The following is a 27,162-nucleotide window of genomic DNA, read 5'->3' as shown; positions in this document are numbered from 1 at the left end:
ATACACCAAACAGCATAGCAAATGAGTGAAATGAAGAATAAGAATTTCATAACTGTGTTCACTGAAGAAGAGGAGTTTACAGAACCAAATAGGACATTGCATTGCTGAGGCTTGCAGGAAATCATAGTCCACACAGAAGATATTGGAAGACTACTACAAAATTTGGATGTCAGAATAGCAATGGGGCCAGATGGTATATCAGGCTGGGCATTAAAGGAATATAAAGAAGTCATTACAACATATTTGGGAAATGGTTACAAGTTCATTAAAAGAAGGGAGAGTACCACTGGAAGGGAAGAGAGCTAACATAATCCCAATATTCAAAGGAGGAAAGTCAACTGAGCAATAAAATTACTGACCAGTGTCACTTTCAAGTGTTGTGGGGAAGATATGTGAAATTGTTATCAAGGTAAAGTAAGATTTCTTAATCTAAAATCCATTTTTATCTACATACTTACCCACAATTACTAATTATTGCTTAATCTCCCATTCCCATAGCAAACTTACATCACGTCTAGCAGCTCAAGGAAAGAAAAGAAAAAAATACTTGAGGTGCCCTTACTCGTTTTTTTTGCAGACACCCACCCCATTTTCTATTCCCAGATACCAGCCATCAGGCTGATTCCCTCATTCGCCACTACCCTATAGAAGGTCAATGAGGGGAGAGAGGAAGGGAAACTCAATTATAATTAATAATTATAGGTATGTACATAAAAATGGATTTTACATTAAAAAGTCCTATTTGTTATTACACATACTACAACCCATAATTATTAATTATTGGTTAAGAACGGTGTCCCAAGTATAAGAGGGAGGATGACCTCACACTTAAGAACATCTTTCACTCCCCGAGACAAACACCCTTACAAACCCAAAACTTCCAAGGCGGAGGCCATATCCTGAATGTTGGTGCAGCACTTGTATCCCATGACAGAGGGACAAAACCAGAAGAGTGAGAGGAGTATAACAGCTCTCGCCCTGAGAACGGTCCAAGGACCTCAAACCCCACAGAGGATAATACAGGTAACTCGATTTACATGTGTTTGATTTATGCGTTTTTGTTATAACACGACCGAAAATATATCATAATTAATTTAATTTGCGCGATCGGTTTGCTTATACAAGATTGGCCCAACCGCATTTTCAAACTGAGTGCTGGACCAAATTTCAAACTGCGTTCCAGAGAGTTCCACAGCTGGCCGATAGGTGGGAGCTCCAGGGCAGGATCCAAGAAGCAGGTTGTTGTCTATGTTGGTACAGACAACCTCCACAGCAATTAACCTCCTGCTCACATACCAACCTTTGTAAAATAGCATCCACAAAGATCCGTTACTGTTGGCAGGTGGAGGTTGGTAGCCCGCCTCAAAGTGCTCAAAGTGCCAGGAGCTGGATCCAAGAAACTGTAACGTCAGAGCAACCTCCTGCCGCGAAATGGCACCCATGAATGCTTGGAGGGACGGTAACGAGGTTGTTATGAGGTTGCTCTCAAATTGCTGGGAACACCATCTCTCAAGGTGGTGTTACTGTCTTATATATGCATTTATGTTCACAAAACATTTCTATTACCCTTTTAAAAACCTTGCCCCAAAGAAAGGATTGTTTTGTAATGCATAAAGTGAAATCTTACATGGAATACCAAAAAATAAAGCAGAGATGAGATCGGCCACAGATGAGGCAGAGACTCACGGCAATTTGGCCACTTCTTCTTGTGACCCTTTTAGCTTATGTGTCGCTTTCACCACGATATTTACGTTTCCACTCCTCTATTGCCTGCTATAATGGATATCATATTTTAGTATTCGATCATATACACACATGCTATGAGGATAATCTCGATCCCATGGCACAGTGATAGTGAATTACTAATGAAATACTGCGGTATTTCATTAGTACCTAGACATGAAAATGGCTTGTTAGATTGGATAAGGGATTACTTGAAAGACAGAGATAATAAATGAGATCAGAGATACATATCCATCCTGGAATAAAGTAACATATGGAATGCCACAAGGGTCAGTGTTAGCCCCCAATATGTTCCAGATATATGTAAGTGACATAATGTATGGAGTGACCAGCTATATTAATTTGTTTGCTGATGCTGCAAAATTGCTTAGAGTAATCAAGACCTGAAAACACTGTTTCCTGCTGCAGGAAGATATAGACAAAATTTATGAGTTGAGTAAGAAGTGGAAGTTTGAATTCAATGTCAAGAAATGCCACATAATGGAATTAGGAAAGAGTAAAAGAAGACCAGTATGGAACTATTTGATGAGAGAGGAACAAATTATGAAGACTAAAAAGGAAAAAGATCTGGGTTTAGTTATACAAGAAAATCTGAGCCCCAGAAAACACATAAGAAAGACATTTGCAACAATGTATAAAATGTTGACTAATATTAGGATGACATTTCAGTATATGGACAAAGATATGGTGAAAAAAACTATTACGAGTATGATACATCCACAGTTGATATATGATGCAGTGGTGTGGTCACCAAGCTTGAAAATGGATAAAAGAAGATTAGAACGGATCCAGAGGATAGTTATAAAGATGGCACCAGAACTAAAGGACCTAACACATGAAGAAAGGCTGAAGGAAATGGGACTGCCAACCTTCCAAGACAGAAGAGAAAGAGGAGACCTAATAACATTGTATAAAATAGTTAATGGCATTAAAAAGATAGACAAGCAAGACCTGTTGCTGGTGACAGAAGAAGCTGGAAAGACAAGAGGACATACGAAGATGATTAGGAAGAAGCATTGTGTGAAGGATATTGGAAAATACAGTTTTCTACATAGAATGGTGGAAAAGTGGAATGCATTGAATGATGGAGTTCCTACAGCACAAAGTGCATGGCTTTAAAGAAAAATGAGATAAGTGGAGATATGGAAACAGGACACTATGAGCCCTGCTCAAACCCTGTATAATACAACAAAGTACATACAACTAGATAAATACACACACACACACCTATACCTGAGACACTCACCTAGCACAAACAAGAGTTCCAGATGTAGCAGCACATGCAATTTGTACTGATGAACATGTGTCTCTTGCTGTGGATGGTTGAAGATATCAGCAGCTGACAGCAACACCCCACTCATCATCACTCGGTAAAATACCTCCTGATGAAATGACGAACAAAATACCTTTAAGTTATATGTAGTTAGTCTCCATAATTTCTTAAAAAAAAAAAAAAAAAAAATATATATATATATATATATATATATATATATATATATATATATATATATATATATATATATATATCTATCTATCTATCTATCTATCTATCTATCTATCTATCTATCTATCTATCTATCTATCTATCTATATATATATATATATATATATATATATATATATATATATATATATATATATATATATATATATATATATATATATATATATATATATATATATATATATATATATATATATATATATATATATATATATATATATATATATATATATATATATATATATATATATATATATATATATATATATATATATATATATATATATATATATATATATATATATATATATATATATATATATATATATATATATATATATATATATATATATATATATATATATATATATATATATATATATATATATATATATATATATATATATATATATATATATATATATATATATATATATATATATATATATATATATATATATATATATATATATATATATATATATATATATATATATATATATATATATATATATATATATATATATATATATATATATATATATATATATATATATATATATATATATATATATATATATATCCTTTCTAAGGGTTTCTTGACAGAAACCCTTAGAAAGGATAAAGATATAATTGTCACCAGGCCAGATAAAGGTAAAGGAATAGTCATATTAAATAAATCTGATTATATAAACAAAACTAATGAAATTCTCAGTGATGACACCAAATTTATAAAATTAAATGATGATTGGTTTAAAATTGTCCTCAAATTAGAAGATAAACTAAATCGCTTGCTTAGGAGCATTAAAAGTAAAATACCTGATTCATGTTTTGAGTTTCTATATGCATCTGGTTCACTCCCCGAGATACTATATGGTTTACCCAAAGTAGTACACAAGCAAGGTTGTCCTATAAGACCTATCCTAGCAACAACAGGTACCTTCAATTATAATTGTGCAAAATTTTTAGTTCCCATTTTAACTCCCTTAACCACTAATGAATTCACAGTGAAGAACTCAATTGAATTTGCAAAGGAATTACAGACATTTAAGTTTACGGATTCCCTGTTTCTCGCTAGTTTTGACGTAAAATCCTTATTTACAAATATTTCCCTTATTGAGACTATTGACATTTGTGTAGAAGAGTGCAAAAGATTAAAATTGATTCCTTATGACCTAACCAAGAGGCAGTTCCGATCCTTACTGGAGTGGGCTGTGAGGGAGTCAATTTTTATCTTTAATGACCAATTGTATCAACAAATAGATGGAGTAGCTATGGGTTCCCCTTTGGGACCAACATTAGCAAATACTTTTTTATGCTATCATGAAAAAAGCTGGTTATCTGATTGTCCAACTGAATTCAAGCCAATTAAATACATCCGTTATGTACACGATTGCTTCCTAGCATTTAAATCTAAGGAACAAGCTCATAATTTCCTTGAGTATCTAAATAATAAACATAAAAATATATCATTCACTTCCGAGTTTGAGTCTAATAATAACCTCCCATTCCTAGATATAATGGTCATGAAGAATAATGGATCTCTTTCCACGGATGTTTTCAGGAAGAAAACTTATACGGGTTTGGGCTTGAATTTTGAGTCATTTGTCCCTTCCCTTTTCAAGATAAATTCCATCAAAACGTTACTACATAGAGCATACAATATTTGTAGTACTTGGCCCTTGTTCCATAATGAACTTGAAAGACTAAGACATTACTTTCATATTAATGGTTATCCCAAAGACCTAATAGAGAAACAAAATAAGAAGTTTATCACAAATAAATTTGTTACTGACAATTTTGTGGAGGATAAAACCAAAGAAGTTAGATACATTACATTACCCTTCTCAGGACAATTTAGTTACCATTTACGCAATACAATTTCTCATTTACTCAAGAAACATGTTCCGAGTGTTGATTTTAGATTTACTTTTGTTAATAAAAATACCATAGGTTCTCTATTTAAATTTAAAGATGCTATTCCTACTCCTTTGTGCTCAAAAATTGTATATTGTTTTAGATGTCCGGACTGTATGTCACAGTATATTGGTTCCACCTGTCGGAACCTAAAATTTCGAATTTCTGAGCACTTGGGAGTATCGTATAGAACAAATGCTCGTATCACTGAGCCTAGTTTCTCAAATATAAGAGAACACGCATTACAATGTAATCATGCATTTACTGATCAGGACTTCAACATAAAGTATAGGGCATATTGTAACTCAGACCTTAGGATAGCGGAATCTTTATTTATTATAAAAGAGAAGCCAGACTTAAATGGTACAGAAATAGCTACCAAATTATTAATTTTCTCTTAATATTTTCGAACTTGGTGAGATAGTGCCATTACAGCATAATTGGGAGTCGTAGCTTCATATACATGTACTTTGTTTCAACCAATCAGCATTGAATATTTCGTTCAGGCTAAAATATTTCTGTAATAGACTAACTGTTGTACATCGTACCTTTAAATTTTTCTCATTTTCTGCATTAGCTATGACAGATTAGAATTTTGCACTATATTTTGTAATGGATAGGAAATTCTTAATTAACCAATCAGATTTTGCCATCTAGTGAGTAGAAGGCTATAAAAACTGGTAAGCCAGTCTCCCTCCCCACTTTTTTTTTTTTTTTTTTTTTTTTTTTTTTTTACGGTAAGGCCTATAGCGCCTGTAGGCACACTTGAAGAGTGTATGGGAAGCGCTGTTCAGCTTCTGCCCATTAGTGGCGTAGGCAATTTTATTTATAGTGGTACCCATATTAGGGCCCATATCACCGCCCAAGCTCATCATGAGTGTAACCACCTAAAACCTGGGTATCATGGTGATATTGTAGGTAACTTTAAACCACTCGACAAATGGCAAAGTGTTTCAAGGCTGTCCGTGGTGGGATTCGAACCTATGCGTGGACGTCTGCCCGATCCCACGCTCACCACCTTATCCACTATGCCACCACCTCCCCTAACTTACCTGTTGGAGGAACAAGTAGCAGGACCACTGCGTCTGGTCATTTTTTTAACGTTTTACGTGTGGTTTTACAGTGCCTTTTTGTACCTGATGATGGGATATGTACTTTCTCGAAACGTTGTGAAGTGGATATAATGAAGATAACCGTCCTTTTGTGGGTCTTCTCTCTCCTGTACCGTATGTGTGTATATATATTTATATATATATATATATATATATATATATATATATATATATATATATATATATATATATATATATAGTAAAGTCCCGGGTTACGTCGGTCTCGAGTTACGTCAAACTCATAGTTACGTCAGTCCACTATAAGGCAATTTAAGATTAAAAAAATTGAAAATTTATAAATCATAAAGCGCAGGATTTATTGTTATTGTTGGTGGTTGCCCGCCACACCGCCCGCCTCACGCTTGAATACAATAACACCCTGCCTCAGTTCCACCACACCGTCGCCCCTGGCAAGAGTGTTATCCTACTTCTGCGTTTACTGACTCAAGTTCTTAGTGACAGCAGTGATGCTAAGAAAAGGAAAACCATTACGCTACAAGAAAAAGAGGACGTAATTAAAGAAATGAGAAGGGAGGCAGCAGCTGTGTGTGAGGGAGTGAAGAAGAAAATGGGAAGCCCGTTACCATGACAACGGGGAGGTTGACGACCTTGAGGGTTCGCGCACCCATCACAACAATAACAACTCCGGAGCATCGCCTGGGCCACACGACACTCGCAGCTCACTTGCACCATCTGCGCCTGTCTGCTGATCTCTATTGCCCTTTCCTATTGCATTTCCTGCCCCGCTGCCCACACTTCTACTCCCACTCGATAATATGCTTTGAAATGTACGGAAACTCGAGTTACATACAAAATCGACTTACGTCATGTTTCAGGAACGTAACTCTGACGTAAACCGAGACCTTACTGTATATATATATATATATATATATATATATATATATATATATATATATATATATATATATATATATATATATAACCACTAGTGACGCCTGGCGGCCAACAATAACAATAAATCCCATGCTTTTTTATTTATAAATTTTCAATTTTTTTTTTCTATCTTAAATTGCCTTATAGTGGACTGACGTAACTACGAGTTTGACATAACTCGAAACCGACGTAACCCGGGACCTTACTGTATATATATACACACACATATAAATATATTATACAGTCATACCTCGCCCAACATGATAGTTACATTCCTGAGCTCGTCGTGTATGGCAAAATTCATGTTCAGCTAATAATAGGCCCTATGGGAAAATGGGGGTTACGTTCTCAGATCCTCCCAAAAATTTTTACCAAAAAGGATGAAAAAAAAAAACAATAAATGAAGTACCAAGCACACATTCTATTGAATCATAGTACTAGTACCTTTAGTTTATTTGCTGGTTGGAGAGAGCTTGAAATATGAAGTGATGGGCCTCTGACTGGCAGATGCTTCCATATGGCGTAAAGTCTCCTTGTAATGCAAAAGAAGCTCCTCAACACCCCTCTTGAAATTACTGTATTTTACGCACCTTAATATTTGAAAGAAATTTCTAGGAAAAAAAGTAACTCATACAAGAACGCATTCACCATATACCAGACCACTGAACACAAAAACATAAGAAGCAAGGAGCCTGCAAGACCCTATTGTTTCACCACTCATTACAAATTTGCTGGACCACTCACCACAAATCTAAAACTATGTAAATAAAAACACCATAAGTAAATACATATACACAGTGAAACAGTCCATCTCTTCTTGTTTTAGTGGCGGGCAACAGCAAGTTTTGGACCTGTTTTTTACATTGCAGAATCACTTGTCCGACTGCCTAAACCAAACGCGTCAGTGCTGCAGTTTGTATTTATTTTATTTTGTAGTCGTGCTTCACAGACTTTATCAATATGAATACAATTCACAAGTGGAGTTTTGACTCTTGCTCGAATGAGTAAGCCATTTGGATGTTCTATTAATAAAGGTATAAAGGCACTTGGCATGATGTGTGTGCATTAGTCTGCATGTATGTGTGTGTTGCAATGAGACGAGGGAGCGGCCCGTTTTCTCCACATGCTGAGTAGGCTGCAGGAAGGATTATGGTATTGGAAATACTTGTAACACCTAAGTACTGAGTTTACATAATATAAAAAGGCTAAATTAAATGGTACTTAAGCTAACATCATAATGTAATGACTCAACATACAAATCCAGATCGCTATCGGTCAAGTGTCCAAGCTCACTTGAGGTTGGATGCTGCCTTACAATAAAACATTCGTCTTGGAAGACGCACTAGTATTCTTCAGAGTATTTTTTTAGGAAAAAAAGTGCGTCTTGTAAGCTATAAAATACGGTAATGCTCCTCTCCAGGATGGGATCTGTTTCAGTGAAGAGGGATGTTGCATCTTCCATGACTTTCATTAAATTATGATGAGTCCAAGATGCTTGGGAGGGGAGGTCAAGAGCATCCACCAGGACCAGTGGGAGATTCAAATGGAGATCAAATCGTGCAATCGCGAGTCAAAGTCGTGCTTGGCGAAATATGGGATATTTTACCAATTCGTGTATACATGAGTTTCGTGTTCAGCGATGTATGACTGTATATACAGTAATCGCTCGCGTATTCGGATTATAGCAGCCAAGGCCCTGGCAGATACGCGAAATATCCGGATACACGGAATTTCTCTCCCAACCCGTTATAAATTGAGAAAAAACATGTACATAACCCACATGGGTAAGAAAACAATGAATGAAAGCACATTAAATGATTGTGTATACAATAATGACTTCCTGGAGAATAATAGAATGATAACATATTAGACACCTGCTTCTTTAGAAAATGTGAGGGTTGGGAAGGTGCCATCAGCAGCATCATGGCAATCTACTGTTTCACTGCTGAACTGGACACTATCTGAGTCATTATTAGTGTGCTGAAGTGAGATAATGATAGTGAAGCATTTATTGTTTGTCTGGTACAGCTTTCTACCTTTGTCTCAACATGTGTCATGTAAAGTTGTGATGATGAAGACAGTAAGAAAAAAAAAAAAGTTTGAAAAAAACCATAACAGTCTTTATGATATAGAGAGATGCTGGAGAAGTCTGGCAGTGAGGCATGGGTGAGGCATAGTCCTGGAGGAGGAGATAACACGCATGCTGGAGGGGAGAGGGTAGGCAAGAATTGAAAGTCCAGCTGTCCCCCAACGATACATTTGTTTGTTTGTTTCTAGTTGTCTTCTCTTGTTGATGTTTTTCATTCTAATTCTCGTCAACTTATACCTGTCAGGCAAAATTAGAGAGCTAAATGACACACCTCCCTACTTGACTCCTGGCCAAGTACTGTTTAGGGCGTGACTCAATCTATGACACAATCACACAAGACATTTAAAAATGGCTTCCTGATGGAAAGGTTATTTAATTATCAAAAAATAAACTCATAAACGACAGAGCAGCTCATATAGCCAATTGATACTTGGAAATTATGCCTTGGAGCAGTTCACAAAAAAAATGTAAACAAACAACTGAACCAGTTTTTGCTACTCGGCTGGAACAATATATATATATATATATATATATATATATATATATATATATATATATATATATATATATATATATATATATATATATATATATATATAAATATACAGTCATCCCTTGGCTATCACGACTTCCGCTATTGCGTTTTATTGCTATCACGCACCCATGAAAAGCTACTAAAATTTCATTATCGTGACCTCAGATGCCTGCTATCGCGCACCCAGCCATGACGTCAGGGGATATCTGAGCGCTCATTGGCCAAAACCGCCTTCCCGCCAAGATCAATTCGGCTATCGCGTTTTCAGCTATAGCACGGCTATTTCAGCCCCAAATTGGCGCGATAGCCGAGGGTTAAGTGTGTATATATATATATATATATATATATATATATATATATATATATATATATATATATATATATATATATATATATATATATACACTAGACCCTCGAAACAATGGACCTCCCATCAATGGATTTCGGAAACTACGGACAAATTCTGGAGTCCAGTTTAATCTACGGACGAATATTAAAATGCGAGCGATTGTCCGTTCCCGGCAAATTATTGTCCGGTAGGTGGCAGGTCGGTCGCATCATCAGCTGTTGGCCGCCATGTTTTATCTTCAGTCCGTGCGTTTTCAACCAACAGCGAACATTGTCCAGTGCTTACCACGGCTTTTTTAATGCACTTGTACCCTTCCCATGAGTGCTTAACCTATCCAAAATGCCTCCTAAACCTAGTAAACCAGTGAAACGTAATCGAAAGGCTCTTCCAGTGGCTGCTAAGCTTGAACTCATACGAAAATTAGATAAAGGAACTGTGTGAGGTGTATGGGGTGGCCAAACAGACTGTTTCTGACATCAAGAAAGCCAAGCCTAAATTAATGGAATATGCTACCCAGTATTGTGTCGATGCCAAAGCTAGTAAGAGTGGCAAAGGATTACCTAGGAAACATATGAAGACTGCAAGAGAAACTGGGTTGCGCTTTATTGCTATCACGCACCCATGAAAAGCTACTAAAATTTCATAATCGTGACCTCAGATGCCTGCTATCGCGCACCCAGCCATGACGTCAGGGGATATCTGAGCGCTCATTGGCCAAAACCGCCTTCCCGCCAAGATCAATTCGGCTATCGCGTTTTCGGCTATAGCACGGCTATTTCAGCCCCAAATTGGCGCGATAGCCGAGGGTTAAGTGTATGTATATATATATATATATATATATATATATATATATATATATATATATATATATATATATATATATATACACTAGACCCTCGAAACAATGGACCTCCCATCAATGGATTTCGGAAACTACGGACAAATTCTGGAGTCCAGTTTAATCTACGGACGAATATTAAAATGCGAGCGATTGTCCGTTCCGGGCAAATTATTGTCCGGTAGGTGGCAGGTCGGTCGCATCATCAGCTGTTGGCCGCCATGTTTTATCTTCAGTCCGTGCGTTTTCAACCAACAGCGAACATTGTCCAGTGCTTACCACGGCTTTTTTAATGCACTTGTACCCTTCCCACGAGTGCTTAACCTATCCAAAATGCCTCCTAAACCTAGTAAACCAGTGAAACGTAATCGAAAGGCTCTTCCAGTGGCTGCTAAGCTTGAACTCATACGAAAATTAGATAAAGGAACTGTGTGAGGAGTATGGGGTGGCCAAACAGACTGTTTCTGACATCAAGAAAGCCAAGCCTAAATTAAATGGAATATGCTACCCAGTATTGTGTCGATGCCACAGCTAGTAAGAGTGGCAAAGGATTACCTAGGAAACATATGAAGACTGCAAGAGAAACTGGGTTAGATGCTGCAGTAATGGAATGGTATGTGCAGGAACAATCTGTGGGGATTAATGTGCGTGGTGTGGAGATAATGTCAGCCGCACAAAATAGCCTCTATTTCCATACTGATTACAATTGAAAATTCAAGAAACGAGTGACTACAAATGGTGTTCTGCCCACAAGCAATTCTTTCTAGATGCTATGGTTACCAAAATATCACAGGTTGAATAAGGTGGTATAATCGGTGTACGTGGCCTTGCGTCCGATCGGCGCCAGCGGCCTTGGCTACAGCGATAGATAACGGGCCCCTTGTATCCTCTCTCCCTCTCTCTCTCTGGTTATGGTGGTAAAATGTCCTCCCCCTCGGTGGTTGAACCTCCTATATCCATATCAGAGCCAAGAACATAGCTATCTTCGCTTTCTATTATTGTAGAAACTGTTAATTCCAATGCCCTTTCGATACCACTCTCATTCAAAAGTTGTCACCCCGCAACATGACGAGAGACCCGAGGTGTAGAAGTAAGGCGCGCGGGAGAGGTGATGGAATCAGACACCGTGGAATCACTTTTGCTCTCACCATCCATCGTGGAAGTTGGTGACACACTATTTACTCCCGATGAGTGTTGCCAACCCACAAGCAAAGAAAACGGGAAGAACACAGCCAAAATATAGCCCAAAACAGCCAAACGTCGATCGACGCGCCCCAAATCTTGCGTGATGAACGTCTATTGACGTTCCTGAGTAGGGGTTAGTATTTATTATACTGACCATGCTCATGTCATCTATTTCATGTTATTTGTTGTACTTAATGCTTTGTAATACTGCTTGAATGATTTCTTAATGATTATACAGTATTTTACGTACATTTTATAGTTTTTTTTCGTACTTTTGCAAAGAATGGACTTTTACAATCTACGGTTAGGGTCGTGCACGCATTTGTCCGTTGTTTCGAGGGTCTAGTGTATATATATATATATATATATATATATATATATATATATATATATATATATATATATATATATATATATATATATATATATACAGGCAACCCCCGTTTAACGAAGGTTCACACAAAGAAATTTCGCTACAACGAAGGTTTCGTTTTACTACCATCTGCTCGTTTAACGAACACCAAACTCACTTTAATGAAGTTTTATCTAGGTAATTTTTTCCAAATTTGAAAGCCCCACTGTATCATGCAAACTGACAGGCTTTTGAATACACCAGGAGCTGCTGGTACTAAGGCCTGTCTCAGGAGAAATCCTGAGACACCTGTAGAATAAAGATCAAGATCAAGCCTCTCGTGGACAACACAGGCGCTGCCGATACAAAGGTCTGACTCAGAAGAAATTCTGCGTCACCTATTAGCATCAAGATCAAGATCAAGATCATGCGCACCACTCACTCCCCAGTCAAAACATAACAGTGTCTCCAGTAGCTCATCTTCCCTAGTTCAACTTACCACCAAAACGCCCTGCAATGTGGCCTAACGTTGCTAAGAAGACCAGGAAGTGTCTTACTCTCGAAGTGAAGCTGGGTATTATTCACAGACAAGAGAGAGGCCAGAAAACTAATAACATTGCTTGCCACCATCTTGACTCCATCTACTGTCTACTATTTTCAAGTCAGCAGACTCTATTAAGAAGGCTGGTTAGACCGTATCTTCCTTGAAAGCTAAAAGAACTACCTGAACCCTTGACTCTACAATGGATAAAATAGAAAGCCTTGTGGAAATATGGTACATAAGTTTTGTATGCAGTACCATGATGCGCACTTTGTTTACATTCCACACGTTGCCGGTTAGTGTATTTCCCTTCATAAAGTTAAGATCATCAACATTATAAAGTTACGTACATACATACATTAGTGTACATTATAATGACTTTAATTAAACTACCTAAATGTTTAACTTTATAATTTTTACTTTCATTAAACCTTTTACTGTACTATGACGCACTCTTGCTTTGCTTACTCTCAATGGAAGTTCAAATCAGGGGTTAAACTTGTTACAATCGGTTCGCTTAACAAAGTTTTGCTTAACGAAGTGTTTTTTTAGGAATGTAACCCCTTCGTTAAGCGGGGGTTGCCTGTATATATATATATATATATATATATATATATATATATATATATATATATATATATATATATATAAAATTACATATATTCGGTGGAGACTCAACACTCGAACTTAATTAGTTCCAAATGGCCGTTCGAGTATTCAACAGTTCAACTATTGATACCTATAAACCAGGTAATTTGTTCCAGCCATTGCCAAACCAAAGTTTAGAAAAAGCAGCGGTTTAATTTTGCAGTCGCCACTAGCACTGACGCACAGAAGCAGAGTTGGCCTGCCTTTCATGGGCTTGTGTCCTGCCAATACAGTACTTTTTTCCTTTGTTATATAGATCATGTTTGTTTTTTTTTTTTTCCAAAACAGGCCAGTTTCATCACAGTTATAGATCTGTTGTGAGCTTAAGTGCTCCTTATCCACAAATTTCTTAAATTCAGGCACAAATTACTCAATGGCAACTCTGTAAGCACTTGCAGGGGCTCACCATGCGTCACAACAGAATGAATTCCAGTTCTTTTCTTGAAATTCACAAACCACCCTTTACTTGCTTTAAAATCATCATTGGAGTCAGATGTATTATCAGAAACCTAGCCTTCACACAAATTATGCCCTCTGACAAAGAATCATAAGCCATCTGCCTTTGGTTTACCCATTCAACAATTTTTTTATTTCTTCCACTTCTGCAGGTCGCCTAAATTACCTTTTCACACCAATAGCCACATCATTTCTTTTAATGAGCTCTGTTTTCTTCAGTATTGTGGCTACTGTAGATTTAGCCATACAGTACTCGGCTGCAAGATCAGTTATTCTTCCTTTATTCTAGTATTTATCAATAATCTCCTTTTTCCTTTTGATGGTTGTCACTACATTCTTTCTTGTAGGCTTATTCTCACCACTAACAAGCCTCTTTGATGCCCATGTAAGCTTCTAGATGGGAAAAAAAAAAAAAATTCCGGAGATAAAGCTCAGGACAATGTTATTCTTACGACAGTGAAGGATCAACTGACTGCGATGGACCGGTGGGGCGCATGGGGCGGCGGGAAGGGGAAAGGATGAAAGCACAGGACAATGTTATTCTTATGACAGCAAAGGATCAACTGGCTGCGATGGACTGTTGGGGTGTGTGGAGTGGCAGAAAGGATGAATGCGCAGGACAATGTTATTCTTATGAGAGTGGAGGATCAACTGCCTGCGGTGGACCTGTGGGGCGCGTGGATCGGCGGGAAGGATGAAAGCGCTGGACAATGTTATTCTTACGACAGCAAAGCATCAACTGGCTGCGGTGGACCAGTGGGGCACGTGGGGCAGCGGGAAGGATGAGGCCTTTTTTGTTTACAGCCACGTGGATGGACGTTTAACTATTAGGTATGATTTTTAACATTAAGTCGAACTTTTGTGTTCGATTATTGAAAAGTTTGACTATTTAGATGTTCAAGTATTGAGTCTCCACTGTGTATATATATATATATATATATATATATATATATATATATATATATATATATATATATATATATATATATATATATATATATATATATATATATATATATATATATATATATATATATATATATATATATATATATATATATATATATATATATATATATATATATATATATATATATATACATTGTGATAGGGCACTCTTGGTAGACTAATGATTGTTGTAGATGTACCAGATAACTACATTGGATTAATGTAAAGAGTAATTTTGCGTAAAAACTGTTGTATGTATGAGAGAACTACCATGAAGCAGCCAGGGTTCATGTAAAGCGAGAATATGAAACTTTGAGGTTTACTTGGTTCACCTGACAGTGGTGGATGGCAGAAGCAGACTGGGACTGGTAGAGGTGGTGTGGATGGTGGTGGACTGGTGGCGGCGATGTGAGCTCCGCCAAAGACTTACTTTTCTCAGGTGTCGTATGTTATTTAATTTTTGCTCAATTGTACTATCTGGCTGTGTATCTCTCTAGAGTGAGTTAGGGTCTCTGATGTGATTTGTGACATGTGCTGTGTGCGTGGTTTGGGGTTGTTGGTTTTAGGTTAAGGAATATTATAATGTAAGTGTTCTTTATACTTAATTATATTCAAAATCTACTCTTGTTGTCTCCTTAATTCTCTACTCAGTTCAATAACAAGGGTTGGAAAGTAAAGTGAACCTGGGAATAGTTTGTCTGTGCGTCATCGGTATCCACCCTCGCCTCCTGTCGTGCTGGAGGAGTGATGGCGTAACAGATAATGGGGCCTGTCCGGGATATTTTTTAGATAATTGTGTTGCTAACTTTTAACTACTGTGAAGAATAATTATTGGTTGTTTCTAGTTAAGTAGTTGAGACTTAGTCGCTGTTTCCTAACATATCAAGTTACCTTTATTCTTGCCTTGTGTGTGTTAAAATTTTGTTGATGCCTTGTGTGTGTTAAAATTTGTCGAAGCATTTGATTTGGAGCTCAATGTGGAAGAATTCATTTGCAAGCCTTCTGTTGAGTTGTTGCAGAGAAGGAAAATATGCAAAGCAGAGTGGATAGAACTAGCTAGTCACTATGGAGTGGTTATCAAGTCATATTGGAAGAAACTAGAAGTGAAAAATGCCATGGTAAGGAAGCTAGTTGACTGTGAAGTGCTTCATGATAGTGCTTTAGCTTTGTGTGAGGCTGAGGAAGGTGCCGATGATAAGGCTGTCCGGCTTCCCGAGTTGGAAGTGGAGAGAGAGCGGCTTAGAGATAAAGAGAAGGAAAGAGAATTTCAGCTGACACTTCTCGAGAAGAAGGCTCAATTAGGTGTTGGCGCTGATGATCAGAGAGAACAATGCTTTGACTTGTGTAAAAATGTAAAATTGGTATCTTTCTTTGATGAAAAGGATCCAGATGAATTCTTTCAACAATTTGAGACCATTGCAAATTCTTTAAAGTGGCCTATTGGTTATTGGCCATTGTTAATTCAGACGGCCCTGAAAGGTAAAGGTCGCTCTACTTATTTGTCATTATCAGTTTCTCAGCGATCTGATTACACCGCAGTTAAAACAGCCATTCTAAATTGTTATGAATTAACTGCCCAGACTCATAGATTGAAGTTTAGGAACTCTATGAAAGAACACAGCCAGACTTTCATTGAATATGCTCATTTGGTGAGAAAACTCAGAGATAGATGGATATCTGCCAGTAAAGTAAGTACATTTAAAGAGTTACTTGAATTAATTGCACTTGAGCGATACTTAAGAGGAGCAAGTCCTGAAATCCGCACCTATTTATGTGAGAAAGAAGTAACAGAGCTTGATAGAGCTGCATTTCTAGCTGAAGATTTTAGTTTGATTAATTTTCCTAAGAGAAGTCAGTATTCTGCCAAACCAGTCTCATCTACTCCTCAAGGTAAATCAGTAACTGGACAGGTGAACAGTATTTTCAGTAACCCTGTTAGACCTGAGACAAGGTTCAGTGGTTCACAATCTGTCCAAAAGAGTAATACTATGCAGTGGAGTAAATCAGCTTGTTTCTATTGCAAGAAACCAGGGCATATGATTGCCGACTGTGGTAAAAGGCTACACAATCTTCAGTATAAGAGTAATCCGAGGCCAAATGTAAACTTGTCTTTTTCCCAGACAGATAGTTTTGATCCGTAAAGTGTTCAAAGTGAACCAGTGTGTAAGGCTCCTCAGTTGTGTTTCAAACCATTTACATTTGGTGGATTCATATCTCAAACTGAAGAGAGTGAAGCAGTACCAGTCCAGATTATGAGAGATACTGGAGCATCACATAGTATAGTTGTAAAGGGGTCTGTGCCTTTCTTAAATTAAATGTATACTGGTGAAAGTGTTGTGATGAAAGGATTAGGTGGAGCTATTACTGTCCCCTTGTGTTGTAAAGGGGTCTGTGCCTTTCTTAAATGAAATGTATACTGGTGAAAGTGTTGTGATGAAAGGATTAGGTGGAGCTATTACTGTCCCCTTGTGTCGTCTGTATCTGAAATAAGACCTTGTTTCCCAGCCAGTAGTGGTAGGGGTACAGGAATCTTTGCCAGTTGATGGTGTATCATTTTTATTAGGAAATGATATTGCTGGTAGATCCTGTTGTAACTAATCAACCCCTAAGCACAAGTCCAACTGCTGATGTTGAAAGACTGTATCCTGATCTTTACCCCTCCTGTGCTGTCACTCGTAGTCAAGCTAGACGTGAGTTGTCTAATCACCCTCCCATGAATACCGAAAGTTGTAACGAGTGGGGCCTAAATGATTTGTTTTCTGAAATTGAGTCTCATGATGAAGAACCATATGATTCCAGACAAGTGGAGCCAAAGGTACCTACAGAGAAGCAGGACATGAACCATGTCCCTGTTACCCGGGAGATGTTGATCAATGCCCAACAGAATGATTCTAAGCTAGTTTCTTTCATGTCCAGAGCTGTTGATGTAGAGGAGATTGCAGACACACCTGTATGCTTTTATGTCAAGTCGGGCATACTCATGCGTAAGTTCCGACCACCGGAAGTTCCTGCTAGTGAGACGTGGAGGGAAGTTCACCAGATTGTTGTACCCACTTGTTAAAAAGGTAATGTGCTTGAGCTAGCCCATGACCACATAGGAGGACATCTGGGGTAAAGAAAACCTCAGACAGAATCCTTAGGTACTTCTATTGGCCAGGTATAACTTCTGATGTTGCAGAATATTGTAGATCTTGCCATACTTGTCAGCTCTCTCTAATCAAGGCATTAAACCTGCTCCACTTCACCCTATTCCTGTAATGGATGAACCTTTTGCTAAGGTAATCATTGATGTTGTGGGACCTCTACCCAAAACTAGGAGTGGTAATGAGTATTTATTAACGATTATGTGTACAACAACAATGTATCCAGAAGCTATTCCTTTGAGACGTATAACGTCAAAATCAATCATACCTGTATTGACCAGATTTTTCACTCAGTTTGGTTTGCCTCAGATAATCCAGTCAGACCAGGGTAGTAACTTTACTTCAGGTATTTTTCAGCAAGTCATGGCTACCTTGGGTATAAAACAGTATTTAGCTTCTGCATACCAGCCGGAAAGTCAAGGTGCCCTTGAGCGGTTTCACCAGACTCTCAAGAGCATGCTGACTAAGTTTTGTGTAGAAAATACATGTGACTGGGATGAAGGTATTCCTTATGTATTGTATGCTATCAGAAGTGTGAAACAAGAGAGTCTTGGACATTCACCTTATGATTTGTTATTTGGAAGAGATATCAGAGGGCCATTGAAACTGTTACAAGAAAGTTGGTTAGATGAACATGATTCAGTTACTCTTAGTGAATATGTAGTGAAAATGAAGAACAGACTAAAAAATGCTCATGAACTAGCTAAAGAAAATTTGTTAGAAGCTCAGGCAGAAATGAAGAGACTATGACAAAGATACAGTACCTAGGTCATTTCAATCAGGAGATAAAGTTTTATTGTTTCTGCCATTAAGGTGGTTTCCCCTCCATGCCAAGTACCAAGGACCATTTGAAGTTCTCAGTAAAGAGAGTGACGTAAATCATGTCATTGCTACACCTGGTAGGCGGAAGGAGAAAAGATTAGTTCATGTAAATCTTCTAAAGGAATATTACCCAAGGTATGATGCAGCCTTAGTGTGTGTCAAACAAGATCTTAATAGTACGGAGAAATGGAAGGACCAAGATGACAGTGATGATTTATGAAAGGAAAAGAAGTCAAACTAAAGAATTCTGATATACTTAATGATCCTTGCATTAAGACCCATCATTTACTTCAGGAACAGCGGACACAAGTGCATGAGCTGCTGGAAGAATTTCGAGAGAATTTTGCAGATGTACCCAGACCCAGTCCTGTTGTGCTGTATGAGGTTGGTTTGGTAGAAGGTGCTGCTCCTGTCAAGCAGTCGCCCTACCGTGTGTCCCCTGACAAGCGGCAGATCCTGAAAGACGAGGTTCAGTTCCTGCTCCAGCAACAGTGAGTGGGCCTCTCCGTGCGTGCTCGTTCCCAAGCCGGACGGGAGTTTCCGCTTGTGTACCAACTACCGGCAGGTAAACCAGCTCACCCGTGCTGACAGTTTCCCACTACCTCGCATCGACGACATCATAGATTCGGTAGGAAATGTTGCTTACATCACCAAGCTGGATCTTCTAAAGGGTTATTACCAAATACCCCTGTCAGAGGAGGCTAAGAAGATATCTGCCTTTGTGACTCCTGATGGCCTCTATCAGTACACCGTCCTTCCCTTTGGGATGCGAAATGCCCCAGCTGTCTTCCAGAGGCTTATGTCAGTAGTTATCACAGGACTTGAAGGGGTGAGTGTGTACTTGGATGATCTGGTGGTATACTCCTCTTCCTGGCCTCAACATCTTGCTACACTGAAGGCTCTCTTTCAACGTTTATCAGACGCCAAACTCACAGTAAACCTAATGAAGAGTGAGTTTGGGCATGCACGAATTACCTTCCTCGGACATGAAGTGGGAGGAGGGATCATTGCACCTGTAGCAGCCAAGGTGGAGGCTATCTGTAATCTGCCCATACCAAGCAACCAAAAAGCTGTGCAACGATTTTTGGGAATGGCTGGCTATTATCGACGATTCTGCCCGAATTTCTCGGTAGTTGCCGCCCCACTCACAGACCTCGTCAGCCCTCAAGAAGTTTGTATGGTCACCCGCATGTCAGACGGCATTTGATAAGATCTGTTCTCTATTGATTACGTCGCCAGTTTTGAGAGCACCTAATTTCTATCGTCCATTCGTAGTACAAGTATATGCAAGTGATATTGGTGCAGGTGCTGTACTGTTACAGGCTGATGACAATAGTATAATGCATCCTTTATGTTACATGTCAACCAAGTTCAAGTCTTACCAAAAAAGTTACAGCACTATAGAAAAGGAAGCTGTTGCATTGCTAATGGCACTAGAAAAGTTTGAAGTGTATTTAGGTAACACTAATAAAAAATGTATTGTATACAGTGATCATAATCCACTGCAATTTGTGTCTCGCATGAGAAATAAAAATCAGCGTTTGACTAGGTGGTGGTTAACGTTACAATCTTACAACATGGAAATAAGACATATAAGCGGTAAACATAGCCTTATTGCTGATGCGTTGTCTCGTGCTCCAGATTAATTAACCCCTTCGCGCCGGATGTTAAAAAAGCCCGCCTGTACGATATATGGGTGGTAGTGCCGCGCACCCAAGCGCGAGAAACTCATGCAAGCTTGTCATACTTGTCATCTTTGTGTATTATGCTGCTATTTTTTAGTCACTATATCGCCTTCGAAGAGGAAACTGGACGCTTCTCTCTTCGGAGAGAGAGAGAGAGAGAGAGAGAGAGAGAGAGAGAGAGAGAGAGAGAGAGAGAGAGAGAGAGAGAGAGAGAGAGAGAGAGATTAGAAAATTTGTTGTTTTTGTATTTGTGTGTGTGTGTATTTACCTAGTTGTAGTTTTACAGGGCCTGGGCTTTATGCTCGTGTGGCTCCGTCTCCATATCTACACTTATCCAATCTTACTTTAAAAGTGTGCACACTCGTTGCAGACACTACTTCTTCATCTAAACTGTTCCACGTCTCAATACATCTCTGCGGGAAACTATATTTTTTTATATCTCTCAGACATCTTCCCTTTCTCAGCTTTTTACTATGCGATCTTGTGCTTCGGGTGTCATATTCTTCTCTCAGGATCAGTTTCTCATTATCCACTTGGTCCATTCCTTTGATCAATTTATAGACTTGTATCAGGTCTCCTCTCTCCCTTCTTTGTTCCAAGGTTGGTAGATCCATAGCCTTTAGTCTCTCCTCATATGTCATCCCTTCAAGTTCTGGGACCATTCTTGTAGCCATTTTTTGTAGCCTCTCCAATTTTCTTATGTGTTTCTTTTTATTAGGGGTCCACACTACTCCTGCATATTCCAATCTGGGTCTTATTATAGTATTTATCAATTTCTTCATCATTTCTTTGTCCATGTAGTGAAATGCTACTCCAATATTCCTTAGCAAATTATATGTTTCTCTAAAATTCTATCAATATGGCTTACTGGTTGATTGTTTTCTTCCATCGTCACTCCTAAGTCCTTTTCCTTTTGACTTTCTCCAGTTCTACTCCATCTCCCATCTTATAGATTCCCACAGGTTGTCTTTCACTCTTTCCCATTTCCATGACATGGCTTTTGTTCACATTGAATTCCATTTCCCACTTCTTACTCCATTCCCAGATCTTATTTAGGTCTTCTTGCAGTATTTCACAATCCTCCTTTTGCTTTATAACTCTGCACAGTTTCGTATCATCCGCAAACAAATTTATGTAGCTGTTCACTCCTTCTGGCATGTCGTTAATATAAATGAGGAAAAGTACTGGTGCCAATACTGACCCCTGTGGCACTCCGCTTTCTACTGCTCTCCACTTGGACTTCATATCTTTAACTACCGTCCTTATTTCTCTCCCCCTCAAATAATTTTCTATCCATCTCAATGTGCTTCCTTTTAAGCCACCCTTCTCCTCTAACTTCCACAGTAATCTTGCGTGTGGCACTTTGTCAAACGCCTTTTTTAAATCCAAATAGATGCAGTCAACCCATCCTCTCTCTCTTGTACTCTATCAACTATTCTAGAATAGAAACTCAATAAATTAGTTACACAAGACCGTCCTTTTCTAAAACCAAATTGGCTATTTGATATTAATTTGTTGTCTTCAAGGAACTCGATCCATTGTTTCTTTATTATTCTTTCACACATCTTGCATATTACACTAGTTAGTGATACCGGTCTGTAATTTAAAGGTTCTTCTTTCCTTCCGCTCTTATATATGGGAACCACCTCAGCTCTTTTCCATTCTACTGGCACTGTTCCATTTTCTATTGAGCATTTTATGATGTTGTATATAGGACTTGCTAGTTCTTCCCTACATTCTTTCAGTATTCTGCCTGAGACTTCATCCGGTCCCATTGCCTTCTCTTCATCCAGTTCCTTCATTAACTCTTTTATTTCAAGCTTGGTTACTTTAATCTCTTTCATATAGATTGTCTCTCTATTACCCTGTGGCCTCTCAAATTTGGATTCTTTAGTAAAGACCTCCTGGAATTTTTATTTAATAGTTCTGCCATACTTTTGGGTCTTCCACCATCCCGTTCTCTCCTTTTAACCTTTCTATTGTTTCTTTTTGCCTAATTTTTTCATTTATGAATCTATAAAACAATTTTGGTTGCTCCTTACATTTTTCGAAGTTCTTTTCCTCTTCCTTCCTAACCTTAACATATTCATTTCTCGCTGCCTTGAAGTTTTCCTTGTTTGTTGGATTCCTATTTCTCCTCCACCTTTTCCATGCTCCATCTCTTTTCTCCTTTGCCCTAGCACACCTTGCATTAAACCAATCTTTCTTTCCTTCTTCTTTTGGTCTATATTTTGGGACATATTCCCTGACTCCTGTTTTGTATATTTCCAAAAATAAGTTATATTTGTCTTGCATTGTCTCTGAGTTTTCCATCTCCTCCCAGTCTACGTTTTAAAATAGTTCTTGAGATTCTCAATATCAGCCTTTCTGTAATTTAATCGGTCTCCTTTGTATGAATCGTCTCTATCTTCCTTTCCTTCTTCTATATCTATTTCTAATATTGCATGGTCACTCTTTCCCAATGGGCACTTATATCTTATATCGTCATTCATTTGTATACCCCTTGTAAAAACTAGGTCCAATCTCGCCGGCTCGTCGTTTCCTCTGAATCTTGTGCATTCCTTTACTCTCTGGTCCATCATATTGTCTATCATTAGGTTCAAGAATCTTTCTCCCAGGCTTCTTCCCCCATACCACTTTCATAATTTTCCCAGTCCACTTCTTTACAGTTGAAATCTACTAATATCACTTTTCTCCTTTCTTTAACGATTCTCGTTAGACTCCTTATTGTGTCATCTATCATGTCTTTATATTCTTGATTGGTCCATGAATTTGATTTTGGTGGCACATATGTTACAATGATTATTAACTCTTTTTTATTAATATGCATCTTAATATACAATACTTCTGCTTTTCCTTCCCCACATTCCACTTGGTTGATCACTATCTCCTTCCTTAACATTATCATGACTCCTCCTCCTCCTTTACCCACTCTGTCTCTTCTCCATACATTATACCTATTATCCAAATCTATTATGATTGCCTCATTTAGTTTTGTTTCAGCCAGGCATACAATATCTGGATTTTCTTTCTTTATGTAATCTCTTAATTCTAATTTACTTGATAAAACCCCGTCTGTGTTCGTATACATCATTTTTAGTCTTTTGCCTTTATCATTTTTAGTTAAACTTGTTCCACTTTTTTCTCTTCCTTCTCGTTTATATACCATTTCCTTATCCTGTCTCCTAGAATTCTCCAAAAAAATGCCTTCTTCTCTTCTTCTGACCTTTCATTATTCTTTTCCCTTACTGCTGCTGCCAGTTCATTGTATCTCTTCCTTTCTTCCTCATTTCTATTTTTCTTTATATAGATATCCTTACAGCCTTCTGTTTCTCTAAGTTTTGTTGTTCTATATAATATTTCTTCTGTTGCTGCTTGTGATTTTAGTAGTATTTTAATTGGTCTCGTTTTTCCTTCTTGATATGGTCCCATTCTGTTTATTTCTTCTACTTCCTCTTCCAAGTTCTGCCTATCTTCATCATTAAGATTCTTCAGTAGGTCTGACTGATTTCAATTCTTCTTTTTCTCTTTTTGGTCTATATTTTATATTTTTTTCTTTTATTCCAAATACGACTACACTCTTCTTTTTTTCTGCAATTTCTCTAACTAGATTTTCTTTTGTCTTGAGGACTCCTATCATTTTGTTTGTCATATTTTCTTCTTTTTCTTTAAGTTGTTCTTGAATCACCTCCTGAAAATCGGCCTTATCTTTCTTATCTTGGACTCTCCATGCTTGTACTTCTTTTTAATCACGTTCTGTACTCTTTCCTCTTCCTTGTTTACTAGATCTTTCAGCTTCTCCTTTTCTTTCTCGGCTTTACCGAGTCCTTCTTCCATCTGTTTTTTGTAGTTAGCTACTTCCTTTTTTAGTTCTTCGTTTTCCGCTCTTAGCCTAGCTTCATTTTCTTCCACTTTTCTTATCCTTTCTCTCAGTCTTATAAACTCCATTTCCTGTTCTTTATTCTCTTTCATTTCCATCTTCTCCTTTATCAGTTTATCTAGTTTACATTCAATATTGAACACTCTCTTAAGTAGTGAAGTTGTCGTCGTATCGAACCCTTCGAATACGCGTTCTCCCTCACCGACATAGTCATCATCAGCCCCTTCTCTATTCTCGTGTCTGCTTTTGGATGGAATCTCTTTTTCACTCATTATTTCTTACTAATTGATTTCATGGAGAGGAAAAAAAAAAAAAAAAATGAGTCCACACTACCTGCCCAGGCCACTGTAATACTATACAACAGGTGTAGTGAAGATCAGCTGATCGTCGGAACTGCGCCAGTGCGCCCGCTCTCAACCGTGTCTCTCGAGTGTGTATTTACCTAATTGTAACATACGGGAAAAGAGCTATGCTCGTACTGTCCCGTCTCCATATCTACTAATGTCCAGCTTTTTCTTAAAATCATGAATATTCCTTGCGTTGACCACTTCCACGTCTAAACTATTCCATGCTACCACCCTTCTATGAGGGAAGCTATATTTTTTCACATCTCTCCTACAAGTGGCCATTTTTAGTTTTTCCCATGCCCTCTCGACATTCTTTCATTCCACATACACAGATCTTCCCTATCCATTTTTCCATGCCAATCATCACTCTGTATATTGCTATCAGGTCTCCCTTTCTCTTCTGTTTTCCAGGGTCGGAAGTTGCATTCTGTTCAGTCTGTCTTCATAAGTCAAATCTCTTAAGTCAGGCACCATTTTTGTTGCAGCCCTCTGTACTTTCTCTAGTTTCCTTATGTGTTTCTTTAAGTTCAGAGCCCACTGTATTGTTGCATATTCAAGCCTTGGTCTTATCATTGCAGTAATTATTTTCTTCATCATTTCTTCATCTAAATATACGAACGCCACTCTTATGTTCCTCAATAAGTTCAATACTTCTCCAATTATTTTGTTTATATGTCTCTCTGGCGATAGGTCATTGGTAATTGTCACCCCAAGGTCTTTTTCTTCATGACTGGTTTTATGTCTTCATTTCCTATCTTGTACATACTCCTGATTCTTCTTTCACTCTTGCCAAACTCTAATTTCTTGCATTTTGTCGTGTTGAACTCCATTTGCCATGTACAGCTCCATTTCCATATTCTGTCCAAGTCTTCCTGGAGTAGTTTGCAATCTTTGTCACATCTCACTTTTCTTAACAATTTTGCATCGTCTGCAAATAGGCTCACATAACTGGACACCCCATCCACCATGTCATTTATGTAGACCGCAAACATTACTGGTGCCAACACTGATCCCTGTGGAACTCCACTCTCCACCAAGCCCCATTCTGATGGTCTGTCCTTAATTATTGTTCTCATTTCTCTTCCTACCAAAAGTCTTCCATCCATTTTAGTAAACTGCCATGCACTCCTCCTACCATTTCAAGTTTCCAGATCAGTCTCCGGTGTGGTACCTTATCAAAGGCCTTTTTTAAATCCAGATATATTCCATCAGCCCAACCATCTCTTTCCTGTATTACATCTATCACCCTCGAATAGTAACATATCAGGTTTGTCGTGCATGAACGCCCTTTTCTAAAACCAAATTGACACTCACAAAGTATGTCATTTTTCTCCAAGAAGTCTGTCCATCTATTCTTCACCACCCTCTCACACATCTTAGCTACCACACTTGTAAGTGACACTGGTCTATAGTTCAATGGGTCTCTCTTGTTACCTGATTTATAAATTGGGACAATGTTAGCTCTTTTCCAGTCTTGGGGCACTACACCTTCCCTTAATGAGGCATCAATTACTTCACAAACTTTTTCTGCCAGTTGCTCCTGCATTCTCTTAAAATCCATCCTGATACCCCATCAGGTCCCACAGCTTTTCTCACTTCTAAACTCCCCATCATATTCTTGATCTCCTCCACAGTTACTTGAAACTCCTTCATAATCCCTTTCTGTTCCATTACCAGTGGTTTGTCAAAAGCAGTCTCCTTTGTGAATACCTTCCGAAAGCATCCATTCATAGCCTCTGCCATTTCCTGGGATCCTCACTGCATACTCCATTTACTTCTAAACTTTCAATACTTTCTCTATTTTTGATGTTGTTGTTCACATGTCTGTAAAAAGCCTTGGTTGGTCTTTACATTTATCAATTATATCCTTTTCTTGTTTCTTTCTTTCTTCTCTTCTAATCAACACATATTCATTTCTTGCTCTTTTGTAACTTTCCCATTGCTTAATCCGTCTTTTCCTTCTCCACCTCTTCCATGCATCCTCTTTTCTTGTTCTAGCCTTTTCACATCTATCGTTAAACCAGTCCTGCTTTCCAACTTCTCTATGTTGTCTTATTGGTACAAATTTTTCTCACCTTCTTTGTATATTTTTATAAATTCCTTCCACTTTTCATTTGCTCCTTAGCACTCTTGAATTTCATCCAATTTGTCTCTTGAAAGAATTTCTTTAGGTT

At 37.9% G+C, this 27,162-nt stretch overlaps 1 protein-coding gene across 2 annotated transcripts in view; it reads right to left on the bottom strand.

The window, feature by feature from the left end:
• Nucleotides 1–27,162, bottom strand: part of LOC123507346 — a 170,850-nt gene that overhangs the window by 49,016 nt on the left and 94,672 nt on the right. For both annotated transcript variants that reach the window (XM_045260159.1, XM_045260231.1), the window contains one exon: nucleotides 2,990–3,125. In XM_045260159.1, the coding sequence (XP_045116094.1) occupies nucleotides 2,990–3,125 (136 nt within the window). The remainder of the gene's footprint in view (nucleotides 1–2,989; nucleotides 3,126–27,162) is intronic.

This window comes from Portunus trituberculatus, chromosome 1 (genome assembly GCF_017591435.1).
Source record: "Portunus trituberculatus isolate SZX2019 chromosome 1, ASM1759143v1, whole genome shotgun sequence".
Taxonomy (NCBI): Eukaryota; Metazoa; Arthropoda; class Malacostraca; order Decapoda; family Portunidae; genus Portunus; species Portunus trituberculatus.
Note: the sequence above shows the minus strand (reverse complement) of the source record. Positions and strands in the feature narration are given on the sequence as shown.